At 50.1% G+C, this 16,605-nt stretch overlaps 1 protein-coding gene across 5 annotated transcripts in view; it reads left to right on the forward strand.

Moving 5' to 3' along the window:
- The window catches only part of LOC139234813 (wings apart-like protein homolog), a 156,420-nt gene that overhangs the window by 124,852 nt on the left and 14,963 nt on the right, over nucleotides 1-16,605 (forward strand). For all 5 annotated transcript variants that reach the window (XM_070865512.1, XM_070865510.1, XM_070865509.1 and 2 more), the window contains exons 13-18: nucleotides 4,922-5,097; nucleotides 7,671-7,786; nucleotides 10,699-10,860; nucleotides 12,028-12,232; nucleotides 15,565-15,653; nucleotides 16,268-16,363. In XM_070865512.1, coding sequence (XP_070721613.1) covers nucleotides 4,922-5,097; nucleotides 7,671-7,786; nucleotides 10,699-10,860; nucleotides 12,028-12,232; nucleotides 15,565-15,653; nucleotides 16,268-16,363 — 844 coding nt within the window. The remainder of the gene's footprint in view (nucleotides 1-4,921; nucleotides 5,098-7,670; nucleotides 7,787-10,698; nucleotides 10,861-12,027; nucleotides 12,233-15,564; nucleotides 15,654-16,267; nucleotides 16,364-16,605) is intronic.

Consider the following 16,605-nt stretch of genomic DNA (forward strand, 5'->3'; position numbering starts at 1 on the left):
TGGCTCTGAGAGTTATCCAACGAGTCCCACTCCCCCTGCTCTGTCCCCATAGCCCTGCAATATTTTCCTCTTCAAATATTTATCCAATTGCCTTTTGAAAGTTATTATTGAATTTGTTTCCAACACCCTTTCAGGCAGTGTGCTCCTGGAGAGTGAAACATTTCACTTTGCAGCCTTGTGTTGTCATGGCACCACTACAGGTGGCTCAGGCTGGATCAGTAACTCGGTGTGGGACCATTGGTTTGAAACTCGCTCCACACACCTTACTGTCATCATCACTGCTTCATTGAGTGACCAGTGGGGAACCTCTGAGTTGCTTCCTGGAGGCAAGGGTCGGTTACATTCTTCAGTGCAAAGCAGATTTTGCTATTTAAATTGTTGCATTGAAAGTCCAGTGATTACTCCAGAAGCAATGTGTCTTATTACAGACCTAGTCCTGAGTAGCTCTCTAAGGGTTTAGGTTTAAGCCCCAGCCTGAAAAACGATGTTATTCCCAATCTGACTATTGCTGCACTGTCTGTGGTGGGGACTGATTCCTTCATTGCCCACAGAGCTCCCGTGAGCTCCTAATAACATTGCCTTACTGTCGCGAAGGCCATAGACTCACCGGAGAATTCTAGAAAAAAAACACAGGAAGGCTGCAGTACGTTGGGATAGAATCTGCCACTTGGCTCAGTTCTTTTAGCTGCTTTGAGGCCTGCAGGGGTGTAATGTGCTCCTGGTTTGTTGTGTGGCCTGCTTGTGAATGTGCTTCTGTCTCTAATCTGATTAGTGACAAAGTGGAGCTCACACAAATGCTGGAACAGATCTGACATCGTGAACCCTTCCTGGGCTTCCTATTTCAAAGGCTGTGCCAGTGTCCATTTACATCCAGAGAGGGGAACAGTAGGTCAGGGAGCAAGCCAATAATCAGTAAATTGCTTCATTATATTCATGTCATGTCTTGGAAATTATTTCAATCTCAAAATAAACATATTGCTTGAGCGTAGTTTTTAAAGTAATTTCACATCTGGCCTGCTCTGCCCTCCATGGCTCGGAAAGCAGAGTGACCCTTTTTCTACACCTCTCGGTTCACTCCCAAGGGCAGGACCTGCGCACAAACCACGCTCCCTGCTCGCCTTCCCAGGAAGGCAGATTGTTGCCATTGTCCCTTGGTAGGAGGGATGAGTGTGGCTAGTCCCTGCCCTTCCCTTCCTTTCCCAGGAGGAAAGTACCCCAAACGCAGCTCCGCTACTCATTTCTGAGATGTTATTATTTTGTTCCTGGGGTGGTGGCGATGCTTGTGTGGCTGCCATTTATCGCCCAACCTGGTGTCCCCTGAGAAGGTGGCGATGGGTGTTCTCCTTGTGCTGCTGCATTCCATCAGTTCATGCGGTGACGATGACCCCATCGAGTTGTCTGGCAGGGAATTCTAGAATAATTTGGGATAGGATGTGATTTGACAGGGAACTGTACCCATGTCATGGCTGGTCTTGTCCTTCACTAGTAGAGGTCACAGGGGAGGGAGGTGATGGTGAAGAAACCTTAGTCAGTTGCTGCCATGCATCTTGTAGATTGTGTACATTGCAACCACAGTGTGCCAGGGGTGGACTATCCAGTGGCAATGGTACTGATCCTGGGGTGTTAAGTTTCTTGTTGTGGCTGCATCTGTCCAGGCTAGGTGTGAGTATTCCTCACTAGCCCTTGTAGGTGGAGGAGAGCCTCCAGTCCGAGTAACTGCCCTCTGCATTGCTCGTAGCCACAGTGCTGCTGTGGCTGGTCCGGTTCAACAACTTGTTCAGCAGCAACCCTCAAGATTCAGTTGAGGATTATGTGATCATGTCCAGGGTTGATGGCTGTGCTGTTTCTGGAGCCACTTGAGATCACATTATAGATCTGTGGATTCACAGATACAGACCTGTACTGCGCCAGAAACAGACTTGGGTAACAATTCTAAATGTTTTAATTTACATGACAGTGGTGCGGTGATTGGAGAAGCTGTTCTCCTTAGAGCAGAGAAGGTTAAGGAGAGATTTAATAGAGGTGCTCAAAATGATGAGGGATTTAGATAGAGTACGTAGGGAGAAGCTGTTTCCACTGGCAAGGGGGTTGGTAACCAGAGGAGATACATTTGGGAAGAGAATCAGAGGGGAATGAGCAGAATTTGTGTTACGCAGCGAGTTGTTGTGATCAGGAACACGCTGCCTGAAAGGGCGGTGCGAGCAGATTCAAGCGTAACTTTCAAACTGGGAATTGGATATATACTTGAAGGGGAGCAATTTACAGGGTTATGGGGAAAGAGGAGGGTGAGAGGGACAAACTGGATGGCTCTTTCAAAGAGCTGTATCATTCTATGAATGATTAGGGAATAAGCTATTTCCTGTGTTGGGATTATACAGCCAGATGCTCGTTGTTCAGGCGGACTGCCGTGCTTTCTGTTTACGGGTTTTAGCAGTTTCAATCCAATCCGCCCCTTGAATAAAGATCGAGCACTATGTATCTGGAGGTGAACGTATATTGACGGTAATTATGAACTTTGCTATTCTCAGTGTGAAGACTTCAGAGACACTCTGAGTTGTGGCGAAACATGGCCTGCATCCTTGCCGATTGCAGCTGTTATCTCTTCGCTGCAGCGTTTTCTCGGCCTCCCCCCCCCCTCGCGTGCTCGCGCGCCCTCGGCCCTCCCCCTCGGGGCCGTGCCCCCAGCCCTCGCACGCCCCTCCCCCTTCTCACGCCCTCCCCACGCTCCCTCTCCCCTCCGCCCCCCCCCCCTTCATTAAGTAATTATTTTGGGGGTGTGCTGTTTTTTTTGTCAATCTATCTGGCCTGAGCCTGTGACCTCGGGAAGTGTGGGTTTTAGGTCAGGATACACGTGCCACACACAATATGGAATTGTTACCATCTGCTCAGCAGCCAGCTGTCACATATCATTAGGCTGATGGACAGCAGATATCGCAGTTACACTGCTAGCTTGTCCTGCAGTTCTTCAGTCCTGAAGAATTAATACAAAGCTCATTTGAATACAGGCAAATTATGTCAATTTATTTTTAACAGGAGCCCTTTATTTGAAGGCAGCTTGGTGTCAGTGGTGGAAGCAGAGTCAGCCCAATATGTGGGGACATTAGGAATAATTCCTTATTCCATTGGACACTTCAGCAATAAACCTGTGGACATTGCTCACCGTTGTTGCAGGAATGTTGAGACGCTTTCTGTTACTGAGCAGTTGTTAGACCAGAGCTACAATAAACACCCAACAAAATATACAGAATAAAAATGCAGTGATGTGTGTGTGATGCACTATAAGTCGTAGTGGCCATAAGCTCATAAGTTAAATTTGGAAATGAACAGCCGATCGAACTTCATACAAGCAGCGACGCATGTATGTACATAAAAACGCCACATTTCAATATTACACAATGTGCTATTGGCTTCTGTAACAGTCACTGCACCTCAAACATCTCCAGCAACAGCTTCAGTCCCCGAGCACACACCTAGTATATGCAGTCTCTTTAAAAGCATCAGGTCTTAAAATATATATCCAGAAAGGGTAGCGAGCTACCTGGTGAGCCCCAAAGTGATTGGGTTATGCATAGCTAGTGATCGGAATGTGCACACAATGGGGAGCCATTTCAGCCCCTCGTGCCTGGACCATTGCGCGCTCCACACTCGCTAGTCTAGTAAATAGGATCTTTTGACACATCTCTCCAACCTCCGTGCTTGACAGGCTGTGAATTGCTTTGGGATCTGGTGACTGTTGTGAAAACCAATAGCACATTTTAGTGTAACTTTGAAATGTGCCATTTTTATGCAAAGACATCCGTCACTGCTTGTATAAAGTCTGATCGCCTGTTCATTTCCAAAGCCAGCTTGTTTTACCTTAATGGCCCAACCCATGTGGTTTTATAAGGTTTTGTTTAATGACCAGGATGTGATTGCACTCTGACTGGGCAGATGACTGCCGAATCAGCATGTCTTCGCCCTTTGCCAAGAGTCAATGCATTTAATGTTCCATTGCAGCATTGAGACCAGTGTGTAGATTACTTGGGGCTTCCCCGAGGACGGCACTGTTCAAGGCAATGCCTGTAGTATTTCAGTTCATTGCAACAATTAGGCTGTAATTCAGTAAATCATTTTCAATAATGCAGGGCAAGAGATGGCTAATATATCTGGTTCAATGTGTGCATGGAATGGGTGTGTGAAGGGAGTGGACACAGGTTGATCAGTCGAATTCAACAGCCATTGATCTACAGAAACCAATCGAGAATCTATCGTGGCATGGTGGGAGAGATGAAGTGACTTAGTTCTTGTATACGTGCTGCCAGCACCAAATGTATTTGCTGGTTTTTTGTAGTATACTGTTCACCGATTAAATTAATTTAGTCAGAGTTTTCGCAGCCATTACTTCACCTCGTTTTAAAGCTTTTAACATGCGGAGATCTATTGCAAGCAGAAATATGGGAAAGAGGAGCTGGGGTGCACAGGCTATGTGTATGATTCTGCACACATTGAATTCCCGATTTCTGCTGTGTTTCTGTGAGTTGGAGAGAAGCTGAGGCTGCAGATTTAGCCAAGGCCACTCTAGTACACCTGTGGACTATTGCAAGTTGCCTGTTCTCTCACTGCGAGCTGCAGGGAGACACACGGGCAAGTGGAAAAATATATACCGTTTTCAAACGTCCGTCTCCTCCGACAAAAAAGGCAGCTTTTAAAGTTTACCAGTCTAAATCCTTGTAACAAAAGTGTTTCCACACTTTTTAACGGTTAGGTTTCAATGTTTTTCCCAAGTGCTGCATCCTTTAAGTACAATTCGCAAGTCATGCTGCATCCTTTTGTGATACACCAATGCAATCTGATGCCTGTTGCATGATTTAAACATTTTTTAATGTGGACCAAGCCACAGCTCTCCCTCTCCTGATGTCTTGTTAATGTGCTTTATCTGCAGGGCGTTACGACACTGTGAGCAGCTGATCACACGGTATAACCGGGAAGACAACAAGGTTTGCATGGCAAACAGTAACTTCCTGCCACAGTACGGCGCCTCCAGTCATATAGGCAAAGCAGTGGAGGACTGCATGAGAGCAATCTTTGGGGTCTTGCTAAACTTGACCAATGACAATGGTAAGTTTCCAAGTGGATGAACCATGTCTGCTCCCTGTCAGAATGCAGCATGGAATGCTGGGTCCTGTGAGTGTGGGCGGTTGTGCTTAGCCCATGGGCACGTGTGCTGGACTTCAGGCTTGTGAAACACTGGAATGGGTGCAACATTGAACTGGGATAACCTCTGGGGAAAGTTACACGTTCAGCTTGTTTTTTTAATCCTTCCTCCATGAGTTCTTTGAACCATTCTCCCTGTGCACCACTGTACTCAGTGCCTTAAGTTGAGAATATGAGTTTAAATTAATTGTGAAATATCAATCTCCAGCATTGCTGTTTAAACTTTGGCACATGTTCAATAATTAACTGGGTTTTAATGAGAAATAAATATACTCCCTACCTCGGCAGCTCTGCCATTCTGAGTGGAGCCAGGTAGATATCTCCTTGCATAATGGCATCACCTGCCAGCCTCTTCAGAGAGGTACCCTGCTATCTACAAATATCGTTCACGTTACAATAGTGCTACCAGAGTGCCTGATTCAGCTGGTGTCGCAGTCTCAAGTTAATCTCCCCACCAACTGCCTTCATTGGAAGAACACCATTTATAAAGGAGACGGGCAGGATTGCTGACAGTCGAGGGTTGCAGGGACTCGGCAACAGGATTGAACTGTTGGTGGTTTTAACATTGTCGTTTTATTTCCCCATCCCCCCCAAACTTCACTTAATATTTGTTGGGGCTTCAAAATGCCAGTGACGTGAAACTGCTTTGACAGAAATGTAACAAGGGAATAATGGTCAGGCCTTTTGAAAGAGAGAAAATTCTAATTTAATTGCTCCCATTTATTGTACTAGTCTGCAGTTTATTACAAGGCAATAAGTTGATATTGCATTGTGTGACTGTATTCTTAGATGAGGCAGTAAGTAAAGATACTGCAATTGACCCTGCTAATATTTGTGGGCAGTTTCTCCTGCTGCCTGTCTGCAGCGTGCAATCATGTTTTATTTTGCTTGTTTTACACTTGAGAACTATTGATCGACTGATAACAAAAGGCACATTGCTTAATTATTGAACCTATCGGAGCCTTTTCTGAGCTGCCCTGGCTTTTACAGCATTACTTTTATTTTAGTTGCTATTTTGGACTCTTAATGGGTCATTTTATATCGCAGAGGCAGCTCATGATTACTTTCTGAGGGAACAACCTATTCCCGTGCTCTCTGCAACTGTCTGCCTTCCCTTCCTGGTCTCTCTCGCCAATGAGGCAAGGTGACAGAGCAACTTCTCTACCATCCGTGAGGCACTGCCGAGACCCCGGTCCTCCCCTCCCCTCCCCTCCCCTCCCCTCCCACTGCCCCCGGTCCCCTCCCCTCCCGCCGCCCCCGGTCCCCTCCCCCTCCCCTCCCGCTGCCCTCCCCTCCCGCTGCCCTCCCTCCCCCTCCCCTCCCGCCGCCCCCGGTCCCCTCCCCCTCCCCTCCCGCTGCCCTCCCCTCCCGCTGCCCTCCCTCCCCCTCCCCTTCCACTGCCCCCGGTCCCAACCCCTCCCCTCCCCTCCCACTGCCCCCGGTCCCCTCCCCTCCCACTGCCCCCGGTCCACTCCCCTCCCACTGGTCCCTCCCCTCCCCTCCCGCCGCCCCCGGTCCCCTCCCCTCCCCTCCCTCCCGCTGCCCACGCTCCCTCCCCCTCCCCTCCCACTGCCCTACCCTCCCCCTCCCGCTGCCCACGCTCCCTCCCCCTCCCCTCCCTCCCCTCCCTCCCCCTCCCCTCCCACTGCCCCCGGTTCCTTCCCCTCCCCCTCCCCTCCCGCTGGCCCCGGTCCCCTTCTCTCTCTCCCCCCCCTCCCCCCGGTTTCCCCCCGCTGCCCCGCCCCCCCCCCCGGTCAGCTTCCACTGGCACCGTGAGAACAACAGAAAAGACACTGTGTGAAAGGCTGGCAGTGATGTTTGACACCCAGTGTGCACTTTCTTCAGTTGTTTTATTGAAAGCGAGGATGTGACTGAGTCGGGAATGGAACGTACAGCCCACGAGTGGTGAGACGTTGATGATCCAGCTTGATGCACTGCCCCAGTCATTTTCCAATGGAGACTGCAGGCACAAAGCCTGCCAACCAGAACACGACGAATTGTTCGTGCTCTCGTTAGACAATGGGTGATGTGCCTTGAATATATGTACATACTGCAGTTCCAAACTGTAACTGTGCAGTAATTCTGTTGTAACTGTTCAACCTTTATTCTCATCAAACCATTGGACTGCAGGTTTGTTTGTTTCTGTGTAAAGTACAGCAGGCAGGGACTGCCCTTAGTTTATTAATTGAGTGTTTTGTGGCACTGAATACCACTTCAACCCAAAGGTCAATAATAGTTGGTGGCAAGGGAGGGGATGGATGTTTGGGAGGGAGCCAGTATATGAACTGCACGGTGATTTCAATGGGCTGGGCGGCATTTATCAATTCTGAAGGTACCCGTAAGAATGTTTCTTCAAAATGATTGGTGACAGCCATTCATTCATTAGATAATCTTACCTGAGGAGTAAACTCTTCGCTTCCTTACTCCAGCTCGTTGGATCGCTGTCATCATCCTTTTTGTCTCCTTTTTCTCTTTAGAGTGGGGCAGCACAAAGACTGGTGAGCAGGACAACCTCATCAGCACGACTATGAACTGCGTGCTTCAGGTGCCACAGTACATACCTCAGGAGCAGAGATTCGATATCCGAGTACTGGTAAGAAATGTAGATCGCTGTGAGCATTTTCTCCACGGTACAAATAGTAAATTGTACTTACAGGCTAATGTCATTCTTCATTCTGGTCACCTCTTTCAATATGAATAAAACCAATTTCTTTAACCTACATCAATCGATTCCCAGCCTGCTTGTCATAGCCCGCGCCTTGTAAAGACCAGCAGTGCCCTTGCTGTGGTGATCAGGACTGTCGGATTGGGCTCCACACTGTGTTCAGTAGCGATACTTGTTTTGATTTGATTTGTGAAGTGTCTGCAAACTCAACCCAGTAAGTGTCTGCTTTCTGAAGATTTACACTGGCTGATGGTTTCAACGATTTTCTATAATAATACAAGGGCATTTTCTGATTGGTGAACTGCATAACTGTTCTAGATAAAGCACTCGCTCACTCACTCTCCTAGTTGCCTTTTAAGACCCGCAACCTTCGGCACGATAAAATTATTACTCGTTTGCGCTGCTCCTGATTTTATTTAAATCATCTGTAAACTTGGAGATCTCTCCTTCAATAGTCATTGCATGGCGTAGCTTGAAGGCAGAGGTGGTGGTCAGGTAATGTGAGACAGGGCCTGCAGGAGGGGCGAGGCCCCGGATCTGGGGAGTGGGCGGGGGGGCGGGGGCAGGGCTCTGAGGAATGCTGGGGTCCCCGGTAAAGTGCTGAATGTCGTGGGGGTGGGAGGGAAGGGTTGTTTACGAAAGGAATATTGAGTAGGTTGATCTCTGAAGGGAGTACAGGCAGGGAGAAAAGTATGGAGCTGGGGACAGGCTCCCAAACACACGGTTTCCTGTGCGCAGTGTCAACGGAATTGCAGATTTCTGCATCGAATCTCCCGATTATCCATGTGGTGTCTGGCTATCCATTGCTGACCTGCCTGATGCAACTTTCACATCAGAATCACATTAACCTAAAGGCCTATGCTTGGCCTGATCTTGGTCCCCAGAGTCTTCGCTGAACTGTTCTGGAGTCAAAGTGCAGAGTGTTACTGTCGAGCAGGGTGGGCTTTTTAGTCGCGGTGTGTATGTGTGCCTCAGCCCGATGACTGGCTGATATTGGTGTCCTCTACTGTAGTAAACAACTACAGTCTTAAATATGTGAACAAAACAGGTCTTGTATCGTCCAGCAATAGACAAAACACGTCCGCTGATAATCAACGGAATGTCGGTTACTTCTGCGCAGTGTCTTGGGAATTGCTGCGTTGATGGGCGATGGCACTCTCCTGTATCAGAAAGGTCAGCTCTATATTCAGAAACCTAAAGTACATCTAGAACTGGCATGGAGCCAAGCTGATGAAACTGAAGGTGTAGAGGGCTGCTGTCACTGCTGGATGTGTTGCCTCTGTCCCACTCTCCACCTCCCACACACGACCTGTTACCTGCATCAGCTAGCAGGACAGAATCCCCAACGGTGAGATCCTAGAGCCCGAGTCCTTGCTCATCAGACCATGGTGGCACGGATCAGTCGCTCTCCGTATGGAAACTTGCAGCGTGCCATAAAGCATGGTGTGGGGGGGGGCGGGGCGAGGTGGGGCGAGCCGGGGGTGGGGCGGGGCGAGGGCGAGGCGAGCCCGGGGCGGCGGCGGGGCGAGGAGAGCCGGGGGCGAGGCGAGGCGGGGGGGGTGGGAGAGGCGGGGGGTGGCGGGGCGAGCCGGGGGTGGGGCAGGGCGGGGGCGAGGGCGAGGCGAGCCGGAGGCGGGGACGGGGCGGGCCCGGGGCGGCGGCGGGGCGAGGAGAGCCGGGGGCGGGGCGAGCCGGGGAGGGGGGCGAGGCGAGAGGCGGGGGGTGGCGGGGCGAGCCAGAGTGGGGCGGGGCGAGCCGGGGGCGGGGCGAGCCGGGGGCGGGGCAGGGCGAGCCAGAGTGGGGCGAGCTGCAGGCCAAGGAGCCAGTGGAAGATGTGAATACAGAAACATGGCTGCAAGCTACACAATATCAACGATGACCAGTCACAGCAGTTGGTACAAGATCCAGCACATTAATTGCATGAAGTGGCAGTGATGCCCTAAACATGAACAGCCCTTGATCCCAGACTGACTGGGTCTGTGAAATGGGAAAGCTTGCCCCTCACGGCAGAGCGCTCATCAAGCCCGATCCTCTTTCTAATGAGTCGTTAAGTGCAAGGGACTGCCACCAGCAACAACACCCTCAATAGAGATGTGTTGCCTCAGTAATGCTTCCGCTTTATTGGAGTGCTTAGTATTTGTGATCAGTGGAAACCAATCCCAGCTCGGCTGACATCGGAACGACCCTATGCGGGAGTCTATGAACACCAAGCGGGTTGATTCCTCGAGAACCTGTGGCTGCTGTGTGGGGTAATGTAGAAGGAGCAGTTGTAATACCCACTGCCATTGGAATTCCATTACTGTTTCATAAGAATTCAGCAGAGGTGCCTCACCCTGTTAAATGGAGCTGATCTTGGCAGTAAATTGGATTTGGTACAGTGTGTAACCATGTACAGGCACTGTGAAATGAAATGAGCTTTGGGGAAAAGAGATAAGTCACTTAACAGAGAGAGGCTGAGAGTGAATGGTATGAGACCAAGCTTCAGGAGCAGCCTGCTGGGTGTCCAGAGCAATGACTCTTCAGCCTCCACACGATGGGATGTCCGTGCCATCCCAAGGGTGAAAACTGCCGCGCATTGACCTGTTCAAGGAAAAAAATGCTTCAGGTGATCAGATCAGCTGCCCTCTCTTCCCCTCCCCCTTGACTTCCGTTACCTCGTCTGCCACAGATCTCCACTGTCCCCCACAGGGAGATTGAGTTGATGCAGAGGCTGTTTGCCCATTTCTCCACACCCCCTCAGCTTGGATTAGGTCCAGTTCTGTCTCCCCAGTCTTGTCAAGCTGGAAACGGTGATGTGTGTGGTTTGGATATTTAATGTGAATTGTGTTTGTGTCCTGCAGGGCCTGGGCCTGCTGATTAACCTTGTGGAGCACAGTGCTCGCAATCGACATTGTCTTGTTGCCATGGAAACACCTTGCTCCTTCGACTCGCTCTGTGCTGTGGATGGAGACGATAGTCTGAAGGTGGACGGACAGGTGGGATCTATCGAGGCCTTGGTGCAGGTGAGTGTCTATTGTAGCAATAAGTTACCCATTTCATAGTCTTGCAGACCTCCCGTCTAATGTGATTGATTGACTTTATAATGAAACATTGGTGCTGGGCAGAGGGTTTCTTGGAGGTAGTGTCCCGTGTCTGTCGCTAAAACTGTGTGCCCTGCCTCCCCCGCAGGAAAGTGCAAGTGCTAGCTGGTGTGACCGAGGTCTGAACTATGGTTAGCCAATTCCAGGAGATGGTTTTGCTGGGGGTTACAGAAGGTGCTGATTCACCCATTTATTATGTGACTGTCTGAACTGGTCAGACAGGCTCTCAGTCACCTTAGCTAGAGTAACAAGTTCATAGTTCAAGCCTCCGTTACATTTCTACTAATCATTTGAAAATCCACATTATTTCAAAGTTAGAGGTTCCTGGCTGGTGCTGAGAATTTCTCCCGAAGCTGATTTCTTCGGTTTTAGTCTCCTACTGTCCAAGTGCCTGCTACAAGGTTATGCTGGTAGGGTTGGATGAAGATGGGCGAGAGGAGGCTGGTGTGGGGCATGAACACTGGCATAGACCAGCTGGGCCGAATGGCCTCTTTCTGTCCTGTACATTCTACGTAAGGCTCTGAGATGTTGTAGGTTGGTTTAGTTCCATCTGGCTTGGGCATGTCTAACTTCCTTTGAGGTGCCGGGATTTCTCGGTGAGAGTAAATATTGAGGCAGTGAAGAGTGTACCCTCTGAAGAAAAGAATTCAAAGAGTTGGAGTGCATTCCGTCTGTTAGCCACCGTGTGGAGGTGTAGCCTCGGGCACTGCAAGCCCGCGTGGCTGGGTATTTCATGGTTCACTGAGGAAATACAAGCAGGGATATTGGGTACTCTGTTTCCCAGGCACGTGCCTGGCATAGAAATGGGGATACCCGGGGAGAAGGTTTGTTTTTTTATTTCAACTCACTTTCATTGATTTGATTTCAACATTTTGAAAAATGAGATAAAATATTTGGCACATCTTTGTGCAGGAACTCGAGCTGTTGCTCTGAAGTGTACCAAATTTCTCCAAATCATTACCTCATAGCTGTTGACATTTATACACTTGTAATGTGGCACTGACATTCTTGATGTTTGTTTTTGCATCTTTGTGTATTTTTACATTTGGTTTTGTGGACGCAGTTTGATTATTTGTTTCCCTCTTCCAGCTGTTTCTGCAGCGGGAACGAGCGGCCCGTCTTGCAGAGACCGAGACGGATGACTTCATCAAAGACACGCCTGTGCCCCCGCAGGACCAGAGCGGGCAGTGGCAGGAGACGGCCGGATCCCTGGAGTGGGTGCAGTCCGAAAACTGTACCAAGAACGAGAATGAGAAGAAGGAGGAGGAGGATGAAGAAATTGACTTGAATAAAGGTATGAGCCTGGCCACCTCCTGCCCCTATTTTCTATGTTTCTATGAGACACATTTCAGTGAGTAACAGTTTGAGTGCAAGCCCAATACTGCAGTTGTTCCGTTAATTACTTTCCTTTCTAATATTTGCTTCGCTATTCCTCATTCACATTCCTTGGATTACAGCACTGTCTCTCTCACTCACTCAACTTCCCAACTTAAGGCATCTACTCCATAGAAACATAGAAAATAGGTGCAGGAGTAGGCCATTCGGCCCTTCGAGCCTGCACCACTAGTCAATATGATCATGGCTGATCATTGACCTCCGTACCCCTTTCCTGCTTTCTCTCCATACCCCTTGATCCCTTTAGCCATAAGGGCCATATCTAACTCCCTCTTGAATATATCTAACGGACTGGCATCAACAACTCTGCGGAAGAGAATTCCACAGGTTAACAACTCTGAGTGAAGAAGTTTCTCCTCATCTCGGTTCTAAATGGCTTACCCCTTATCCTTAGACTGTGTCCCCTGGTTCTGGACTTCCCCAACATCGGGTTCATTCTTCCTGCATCTAACCTGTCCATTCCCATCAGAATCTTATATATTTCTATGAGATCCCCTGTCATCCTTCTAAATTCCAGTGAATACAGGCCCAGTCGATCCAGTCTCTCCTCATATGTCAGTCCTGCCATCCTGGGAATCAGACTGTAGTGAATGACGGAATGAGGCCATAATGTTTATTGGCAGCAGATCCATTTGATGCTGGTTATTGCCCAGTTTGAAGACTTCCTGCTGCAGTTCTGGTACTCAGTCCTTCAGAGTGCCGCTTTTTTCAGTTGTATGTTTAGCTTGTTTTTCGTTTTCGGGCCGTGTTTTGGGCAGTAGCTGATCACAGCCTATCCGACCGAGGCCGCTCATCACCATCCCGGCCGCTGTCTAATGCCAGCTACTCCCCCACTGCTTCCATTGATATCAGCACTGGTCAGTGAGCTGACAGTAGCTGGGCTGTGATGGGTGTGTGACAATTAACTACAGTGCTCTGAACTAGTGACAGGAAAATCAAGCCGAGGTTCGCCAACTTGAACCCATAGGTATGTGTGGGAAGAGATTTGATGCCTGCTCAGTCTCGTCTCCCCATTCTGCTCCTGCCTCATGGGGAGACTGATGCGTGATGAAAGCAGGTAACAAAGGTCTATTGTGGAGCGGAGAATGTGTCAAAAAAACTGAAGGAGAACTCGGCAATGGGGGAATTAAACGGATTGACAGACCTGTTCAAGAAGGAAATGTGACTGGAAATTCAGTGTACAAGATCAACTGTTTGTTTTTCAGATGCATTAACCTCAAATCTTGCGCATCTATTTACATCTGAAAATCTACCAAGGAAACTCTGGCCACATGTGATCCAGTGCTGAAATGGTCACCTGCAGGATTGATCAGACCTGCAGCATTACCTGCTGAAGTTACAGTTGTTGGAGCCCCTAGCTCGATATAACTACAGGCTGCATTACCACCCTTTTCATGTTTAATTAGTATTAGGCAGTCCCTCGTATCGAGGATGACCAAAAAGAGGTGGTGTTGTCCCTGGCTGCTCACACCCGTCCTCTCTCCTAACCCCCTTTACTGTACCAATAGTTTATAGAGTAGCAGACTAGGGCAATTACTGATTTCCCCTCACATTGGGACAGCAACTGTTCAGCATTCTCTTTCTATTGAGGTTGGAAGACCATCGTTAGTGTTGCTGCTGCATGCTGTCAATCTGCTCTTTCTCCCTCAAGATGTCCATCGCCAAAACTCGACATGTTGTAGGTATTGAAGCTGCCGCAAGCAGCTTGCAATTGCTGACTAGGTGAGGGCGAGTGGCCTGGGTTTGTTTTCATTGTTCCGCAGCACGCAGGTCTGTCAGGAAACCCAGCATTAAATGACATTCATCGATCGCCTTATTGTACTGATTTACATGGTGACGACTGCCACAGAGAGAGCAAAAACAACAGCCAGCCCTTCAAACCGCACCTCCAAATCAGGGAAACAATAAAAATTACACTTAAAAAGTGAGAAAGGCGCGAATCTGTGTGACCACAGGGCAGTGTCAGCTTACTTTAAGATGCTGCCTTCGTAATTTGAAATCTGAAGACCCTCGCTCCCCTCACACTCACTTGCCCTCCGACCCTCACTCCCCTCACTCACTTGCCCTCCGACCCTCGCTCCCCTCACACTCACTTGCCCTCCGACCCTCGTTCCCCTCACTCACTTGCCCTCCGACCCTCGCTCCCCTCACACTTGCCCTCCGACCCTCGCTCCCCTCACACTTGCCCTCCGACCCTCGCTCCCCTCACACTTGCCCTCCGACCCTCGCTCCCCTCACTCACTTGCCCTCCGACCCTCGCTCCCCTCACACTCACTTGCCCTCCGACCCTTGCTCCCCTCACACTCACTTGCCCTCCGACCCTCGCTCCCCTCACTCACTTGCCCTCCGACCCTCGCTCCCCTCACTCACTTGCCCTCTGTCCGTCACTCCCCTCACACTCACTTGCCCTCCGACCCTCGCTCCCCTCACTCACTTGCCCTCCGACCCTCGCTCCCCTCACACTTGCCCTCCGACCGTCACTCCCCTCACACTTGCCCTCTGACCCTCGCTCCCCTCACACTCACTTGCCCTCCGACCCTCGCTCCCCTCACTCACTTGCCCTCCGACCCTCGCTCCCCTCACTCACTTGCCCTCTGACCGTCACTCCCCTCTCACTCACTTGCCCTCCGACCCTCGCTCCCCTCACACACTTGCCCTCCGACCCTCGCTCCCCTCACACTTGCCCTCCGACCCTCGCTCCCCTCACACTTGCCCTCCGACCCTCGCTCCCCTCACACTCACTTGCCCTCCGACCCTCGCTCCCCTCACTCACTTGCCCTCTGACCCTCGCTCCCCTCACACACTTGCCCTCCGACCCTCGCTCCCCTCACACACTTTCCCTCCGACCCTCGCTCCCCTCACACACTTGCCCTCCGACCCTCGCTCCCCTCACTCACTTGCCCTCCGACCCTCGCTCCCCTCACACTTGCCTTCCGACCCTCGCTCCCCTCACACTTGCCCTCCGACCCTCGCTCCCCTCACTCACTTGCCCTCCGACCCTCGCTCCCCTCACTCACTTGCCCTCCGACCCTCGCTCCCCTCACACTTGCCCTCCGACCCTCGCTCTCCTCACACTTGCCCTCCGACCCTCGCTCTCCTCACACTTGCCCTCCGATCCTCGCTCCCCTCACATTTGCCCTCCGACCCTCGCTCCCCTCACACTTGCCCTCCGACCCTCTGAAGGTGTACTGTTGTGGAAAGGTGTTGTGTAATCTGTATTTTCTTTTGCAGCCCTGCAGCATGCTGGGAAGCACATGGAGGATTGCATCGTGGCCTCGTACACGGCATTGCTTCTGGGCTGCCTGTGTCAGGAGAGTCCGGTGAGTAACTGCATTGCCTGGTGTAAGAGTCGAGGAATGGAAATCGTCTTTCTGAAGATGGGTTTGCATCAAAGCCTGTTTTATGCTTTTTTTTTAAATGATTTAATTAATTTATTTTTAGTGAGGGCCCTGGGCAGCCTTGCCGTGATGTGAGCAGAGTGCACGGGGATCCATACCTTTATTTGGAGGCAGGAGGCTGAGCACGTTGCCACCCTGTTGGCACAAACTCTGGCTGGGGTCCAGTTCCATGGTGCTGACTGTACTTCAGTTACTCTCCTCTTGCCTGGACAGTGAATGTCGACAGACTCTTCATTCACAGGGGTTCACAGCCGCGACCTGATGCCCACACGTGCATCTTCCTGCAGGAATCGGCAGCCTGGCTGAGCTTCAAGCTAATTCTATTCTGAGACGTTGAGGATAATTGTAACTGGTTTGATTTTTGGAAGCTGGATGCATGTACGAGCGCGTAAAGCAGTGCTCTTTGTAATTATCCCTAAATTGCCATCTCCTGAGTTGACCCATTGAAACAGTAATGCAGATTATACTGGTGTGATTGGCAGGGTCACTCCCTAACCAACATCGCCTGCGTCCTCACGGCCTTTCTGTTCTTTTAGGTGAATGTCACTACTGTGAGGGAGCTTTTACCTGAAGGAGATTTCTCCATTATGACTGAAATGTTGCAGAAGTTCTTGAATTTCATGAATCTTACGGTAAGTGTGACAATTATAGAAATGAGCATGGCAGGTGTGCATTTGGTGTTGGTGGGAAACTGTTGGGTGCAAAGTCCACAGCTCGTGTCCCGGGCCCCCATCACTGCCCCACAACACACATTCTTAGCTGCACAACAGTAGACTCATGACAGATATTCTTATTTATCAACAGAATTGCTTTTCTATCCTGTAAACTTTTCCTATCCGTTTTCTCAGTGGGAAAATCTCCCTGCTAGACAATC

This window comes from Pristiophorus japonicus, chromosome 22 (genome assembly GCF_044704955.1).
Source record: "Pristiophorus japonicus isolate sPriJap1 chromosome 22, sPriJap1.hap1, whole genome shotgun sequence".
NCBI classification, from domain to species: Eukaryota; Metazoa; Chordata; class Chondrichthyes; family Pristiophoridae; genus Pristiophorus; species Pristiophorus japonicus.